Source organism: Malus sylvestris, chromosome 10 (assembly GCF_916048215.2).
Source record: "Malus sylvestris chromosome 10, drMalSylv7.2, whole genome shotgun sequence".
Classification (NCBI taxonomy): Eukaryota; Viridiplantae; Streptophyta; class Magnoliopsida; order Rosales; family Rosaceae; genus Malus; species Malus sylvestris.
In genome coordinates this window covers 13,010,129-13,017,089 of record NC_062269.1, presented here as the reverse complement: position 1 = coordinate 13,017,089, position 6,961 = coordinate 13,010,129, and the positions used below count along the sequence as shown (strand labels likewise).

At 36.0% G+C, this 6,961-nt stretch overlaps 1 protein-coding gene across 1 annotated transcript; it reads right to left on the bottom strand.

The window, feature by feature from the left end:
- Window positions 1–1,918: 1,918 nt before the first annotated feature.
- Window positions 1,919–2,422, bottom strand: LOC126584250 (uncharacterized mitochondrial protein AtMg00810-like). Its single transcript, XM_050248692.1, has one exon. The coding sequence runs from the start codon at window positions 2,420–2,422 to the stop codon at window positions 1,919–1,921; it is 504 nt and encodes a 167-aa protein (XP_050104649.1).
- Window positions 2,423–6,961: the final 4,539 nt, after the last annotated feature.

Here is a 6,961-nt window from a genome sequence, read left to right as displayed (position 1 = left end):
TAATAATAAGATTTGTTTGTCCCAACATCATGACTATATAGAGGGTTTATTGTATATTGCACATGTATACGTTTTTGTTAACTTTTATCTTTCCTTCAATCAAAAAGGGTTTATTTTATTTTATTTTATTTTATCACAAATAGTCCCTGAAATTTACCAAAGTCCTCATTCGGGTCTTTAGTGTTAAAATGAATCAATATTGTCATTACAATTGACAACCACACATCAATTTGGTCATTCCATTAAGATTCTTTCAAGTTTTCTGTTAATGTGCTTACTAGTACGCATGTAGGGGCTATAAGTCCAATAATATGCTGACACATGGATTACAAAAAAATTAATTAATTATTTAAAATTTTAAAATCTATAACAACAAAATAAAAAGGAACAAAAATTCTAATTTTCTCACTTTGCACCCTAAGCTTTTGAAATTGGATTGATTTACACCTTGTCTCTTTGAACGTCAAATCATCCATTAAATTGATAAGTGTTTTGTCAATGTGAAGCAAATATGGCTTACATGTTAACCATATAATAATCTCAAGCTTACTACATCGTCAGTTTAATAAATTATCATACAATCAATCAAACTGAAGCATAAAGATACAATTTCAATATCTTTGGGTGCAAATGAGATAATTGAAACTTCGTAGCCCATTTTGAAAATCACCCTAAACATGGAGGATATAAAAACTAGTTAACCCTCCTTTCAATTATTTTTAAACCTTTAAAACACTTTTAAAAAATTTATCTTTTGTATAATCCATGTGGCAACATATTATTGGACTTATAAACCCTACACTACACGTATGCTTAGCCAGCACATTGAGGGTGTGTTTGTTTGCCATTTTTAGCCCACACTGGACTGGACTAGACTAACATCTAGTCTAATTCTGTGTTTGTTAGCAGCAGGGATTAGCATTAGTGGGACTAGGAGGGACTCGCCTCCACTAAAGCCTTCACAAGAGGGTCTTATCGAGACTGTCCAGAAAGAGCCAAACTGCTAAGACCAGCTTCGTTCGCCCCTCTAATCCTTTGCGAGCTTTATTGATCTCGCCCTTTTTTCTTTCAAACCCATAGATCTCGTCCTTCACACATCAATAGCAGCATCAGTAGTAGATCGATGACTACGTCATCAAATCGATCTCACCTTTCTGTAGAGGTGACGCATAGGGTTGATAGGTTGTTTTAGAGGAATCGATCGACGGCGGCGACTCAGGCTTTTCTCTTTCTGTAGTCCAGCCTGTCTTCCTCTCACAGGTAACGACTCAAGGTACTCTCTTCCTCTTCTTTTCCTGATTCAAAACAAATTCAAAGTTTCAAATTGCGGGCTGAGAATCTGCAGCAATTTACGGGCTGAGGAAAATTGAATTATTCACAGTCTCGTTACTTTGAAGTTTTTGTTAAGCATATTGTAGAGCTTCAATGGAGAGATATGTAGAGAAGAATTAAGAGATTTAGTCTTGTATTAGATTTTCTGTAATTACAACAGTACACAATCTTACATTATATATTGTAAGATCTTAGCCTAACTACCTTATCTACTTTATTACAATCTTATCTTATACAATTCATTATATCGACTACAACAATACACAATCTCCTTGATGAATGACAAGTGGCATAATCCTTTTCATTCATTATTTATATTCTAACATCCCCCCTCAATCCCATGCTTGGATGAGCCAAGCATGAGATTGTAGCAGTGAGTGTTAAACAAAGGAGAACTCAAGCCTTTTGTTAGAATATTAGCAAATTGCTCAGAATAAGAGACAAACTGAACAAGCAATTTTTTAGCAGCAACTCTTTCTCGAACAAAATGAACATCCACTTCAATGTGTTTAGTCTGTTGGTGCTGAACTGGATTAAAAGATAGAGCAATTGCTGATAGATTATCACAAAAGAGTATTGGAATATGTTAAGGTTGAATATGTAGGAAAGTGAGTAGCTGTTGGATCCAATCTAATTCTGCAGCAATAGATGAAATTGCTCTATATTCAGCCTCAATTGAAGAACGTGACACAATTTGTTGTTTCTTAAAGGACCAAGAAATAGGATTATTTCCTAGGAATACAACCAAACCAGTAGTGGACCTTCGATCATTTGGATCACTTGCCCAGTCAGCATCACTAAAGGACTTTAAAACCAATTCTCCTCTGGTGTAAGTAATTCCATGAGAAATCAAGCCTTTGAGATATCGTAAAATCCTCTTCGCTGCTGTAAACTGAGAGACCATTGGAGTTTGCATAAATTGGCAAACATGATGAACAAAAAAGGCAATGTTAGGTCTTGTAAACACAAGGTACTGCAATGCTCCAACAATGCTCCTGTATAAGCCAGGATTACTGTAAGGTTGCCTGTCATCATTGAGAAGTCGATTGTAAGGAAGATAAGGAGTTGAAGCAGGTTTAGAGTCCAACATTTAAGTCTTCTTTAAAAGATCTTGTATATATTTTTATTGAGATAAGAATAGTCCATCCTTTGTTCTTGCAATTTGAATTCCCAAGAAAAAATGTAACGGACCAAGATCCTTAATGTCAAATTTTGTTCTCAAGTCTGAAATAACTTGTTGTGTTACACCCCACCCTTATTTATTTAAAAATGTTTTTTTTTAGTTCCTAATTGGTGAGTCCAAGGGGCCCATCCCTTTATTTTTGGTCTCCTTCTTCCTGTGCTCCCTTTCCCCAACACCCTCAGACACTCTCTCCCCTCGACAAACTCTGCAACTCTTTCTCTCTAAGTTTTAGACTCCTTCACTCACAATCATCACTCCTCTTGGCCAAGTCTCTACTCAAAGCCACCATCATTAGAATCAAGAAGGCCTGAGGATTTCATTTATGCTCTTGCATGTACAATTTACAATTGGGATGACAATCAACCCTCGAACCCGACAGCTTGGACGCCACCACTTCGAATTCAAGTGGGTTCTTTCGTCCATTTCCTGCTAATCTGGAATTACTTTCTTTTCATCTCCAGCAAAGAAATTCGGTGATTTTTCTTCGGCCAATCTCCGGCAAAATCCAAGTCTAAACTCGATGAATTCGAGGCTCTGTGAACTCAATTTAACCTCTCTTAAACCTCAGGTATAATCTTCAAGCTTTGCATTTTAAAATCAAATCGAAATTCGAGGAATTTAAACCTTTGTGATCTTTTATTTCGTTTCCCAGTCTTCTAATGTGAGTGACCATGAGATTTAAGCTGAAACTTGATGAATTCGAGGTTCTACGAACTCGAGTTGACTTCTATTTGACCCCAGGTATGGTCTTCATACCTTGCATGTCGAATTCGATTTCAAATTTAAGGGCTAAAACCCTTGTTTCTTCACTGTCAGATTCTCTCCAGAATCCAACGACCGTATTTGGTCACTTTCTGGCGTGCCTAAGGTGAAAACAACCCACCAGTGACCAACTTTAAAACCTAGGTGAAATTCTAGACTTCTTATGAGACTTTTGAGGTCTAATTTGAAGGAATTAAAGTGATGTAGGTTCTGGTTTTTGTTTCCAGAAATTGGTGAGGTTTTCCAGCCAAGTTCTTTTAAGTTCGAGATGGATCAACTTTGTTTTGTTCAGTTTTACATGTAGGTAACTTTCTGTTACTCTCCTTGTGATTTTGGTTGGATTTGGGATGAAAACCCCTTGGGAAATAACCAATTCGAAGTATGTGATTTTTAGGGATAAGTCCTAGAAAATGCTAAGTAAATTAAATATTGTTGTTATAGGTGAAATGATTAGAAATATAGATATTGAGGAGGCACCTATTAGGGACTACACTTGGATCATCGGTGAGTAGACCCCTTCTAAAAGTACATGATTTTTATAGTTCAATTTCATAAATGAATAGCATGCCTTACGAGTTTATGATTTGATTTTATATTAAGCATGTTTATTGAATATGTTGATTTTCGTCTCGTGTTTTTAGTGAGTAATTAATTGTTGGCCTATTTTGAACTATATTTTAATATATCGTATTTTTTTTCTATAAAAACCATGAACTGGTAGACTATTTGATGGATGACGATAGGATGCTAGAACATGTTTTAGAAACCCCTCTTTATAGTAAAGACGATGGATGACTTTATACTATGAAGTGGTTATTTATGAGAGGCGTAACTATTTGTGCATACCTAGTGGACACTATGCCGTCTGGGGCGAGGATCTGGTGTTGGCAGATAGGTCGGAAGAAATAATCCCTAGCTACGGGCTGAGGGACACAGAGCAGGCATTGGGCCGGGGCACAGAGACCACGGTGCTGGCATAGGGCCAAGAGAATATATTTAATTCAGTGATCTTACTAGCAGTACACCACTCTTACGAGACAATATACGAGATGATACACGCGATGATTTTATGATGTTTTTCCGCGTTATACCTGTTGAGATGTTTTATGGCATGCTAGAGTTTCAGAAAACTTATCACTTATTTATGCTACTAGTTTTCATTATATATAAACTTGGGGGTTAGTATGTTCATAACTGTTTTCGTATTATATATATATATATATATAAACCTGGTCCACTCACCCTTGTTTTGCGCCCCCCTTTCAGGATTTAGAATTGAGGCTTACGATCCCGACGTCAACGCTTTCGCATTGGCATATTTGAGTCCTCTCGGTATAGGACCCACATCATTTTATTTATTAACTTATACATTAATTCTTTTAGAACTCTAGTTAGTTGTATACTTTGAACACGTTCCTAATTTATTAATTCATTGTATTTTAAATTCATAACCCTTATTTATTTCTTATTCTTAGCTTTTTTATCAATTAATGGCTTTCGTCACCCTCGGTGTCGGCCAGCACGTGTCTATCCTGGTATTCGGGGAATATTAGGGTCAGGGCGTGTCATGTTGAATTGCATCTGTAGCACTCCTAGTGATGATAATATCATCAACATACAGTAACAACACAACAATTGTACTTTTAACATGCTTCACAAATAGAAAACTATCATAATATGTGTTGATGAAACCCAATTTAGGCAAAAACTGAGTAAACCTGTCATTCCAAGCTCTAGGAGCTTGTTTTAAACCATAAAGTGATTTCTGTAACTTGCATACCAAGGAAGGAAATCGATCATCTGCAAAACCTGGTGGTTGGGACATGTACACCTCTTCATGTAGTATGCCATGTAAGAATGCATTCTTAACATCCATCTGCCTCAATGGCCAATTAAACTATGCTGCAAGTGCCATAATTAACCTCACTGTTGTTAGTTTTACTACAGGGCTGAGTGTCTCTTCATAATCTAGTCCTTGCTCCTGACTAAACCTCTTTGCTACTAACCTAGCCTTGTGCTTTACAATTGTCCCATCATCATTCTGTTTAATCTTGAAAAGCCACTTACAACCTACTAAATTCTTCTGAAATGGTAAAGGAACCAGAGTCCAAGTTTTTTGAGAATAAAAAGCCTCAAGTTATTCTTTCATAGCTTCAAACCATATTGGAATCTTCATAGCAGACTTATAAGATGAAGGCTTAATCTGTGTTAAATTAGCCAATTGATCATTATGAATTGAAGCACACAAAACTTTCTTCTTAAAGATGCCATTCTTTGATCTAGTTTGCATAGAATGAATGTTCATAGGTGGTAAGCTGAAGACCACTTGCGAACTTTTAGGACAAAAATTAGATTACACAGTCACAGAAGAATCTGGTGCAATAATGGACTGTGAAGTACTGGATATGGGTGAATCAGGTAAGGTTTGTGGTGGTGATGTTAAGGATGAAACCTGTGGTGTGAGAGAATTTATAGTATTAAGAGATACCAAAATGTTCTGAAGGTTAGGAATCAAAGAAGGGCTAGGTGTAGGAACATTGGACTTCAGCTGAGACTTGGTGCAAAAAAAAGGCATATGAAAAGTCTAATTCATCAAATATCACATGTTTGGATATAAAGACCTTCTTATTATTTAACTCCTAACTGATGTATCCCTTATAGTTAGATGCATACCCCAAAAATACACACTTCAAAGTCTTAGGTTGTAGTTTGGTGGTATTATAAAGCTTTAACAATGGGTAACAAGCACATCCAAACACTCTTAAGGTGTTGAATATTAGGAATTTTGCAATACAAACTTTCAAAAGGTGATTTGTTTTGAATGATAGAAGATGACATCTTATTTATCAGGTAAATGGCAGTTTGACATGCATAGGTCCAAAACTTATAAGGTAAGTTGGCATTTTGAAGCAATGTAATGGTAGTTTCCACAAGATATTTATATTTTCTCTCAGCTAAACCATTATGTTCAGATGTATATGGACATGATTTTTGATGTAAAATGCCATTTGCAGTGAAATTTTTTTGTAAGGGTTTGCCTATGTATTCTCCCCCTCCATCACTTTGCAAGATTTTAATTCTAGCTAAGAAGTAAGTAAGAACAAATTAGTAAAAGGATGCAAAGACAGAAGAAAGATCTGATTTATTAAACAATGGAAACATCCAACAAAATCTGGTACATTCCTCTGCAAAGATGACATAGTATCTAAAGCCATCAATGGAAATACATGGTGCAGGTCCCCACAAATCATTGTGAATAACCTCAAAAGGGATTACAGACTTACTAATAGCTGGACTAAAGGGAAGTTTGGCAAATTTGCCTTCTAGACATCTCTGACTTACTACAGGCGATACATATTTAACAACAGGTATTCTAGACTTATTTAGTATAAGAGATAACAATTAAGTTTGAAGGATGACCTAACCGGGTATGCCATAGGGTAGAGGTAACAATTTTCCCAAGACAAGCAATAGTTGAAGATGTTGTTGGTATTGATGAAAAAGGAAGAGCAACAATTAAAGGGATATGGTAAAGTCCATTATTACAGTGGCCTTTAAACAAGATTCTCCCTGTGACTTTGTCCTGAATCCAAAAATAATATGCATCAAAGATTAGCCAGCAGTTGTTGTCCAAACAAATTTTATGTACTGATAACAGATTATGAGATAACTTGGGAATATATA

Excerpts from the sequence above, each read along its gene's own strand:
- LOC126584250 (XM_050248692.1), bottom strand. The coding sequence starts at position 2,422 with ATGTTGGACTCTAAACCTGCTTCAACTCCTTATCTTCCTTACAATCGA.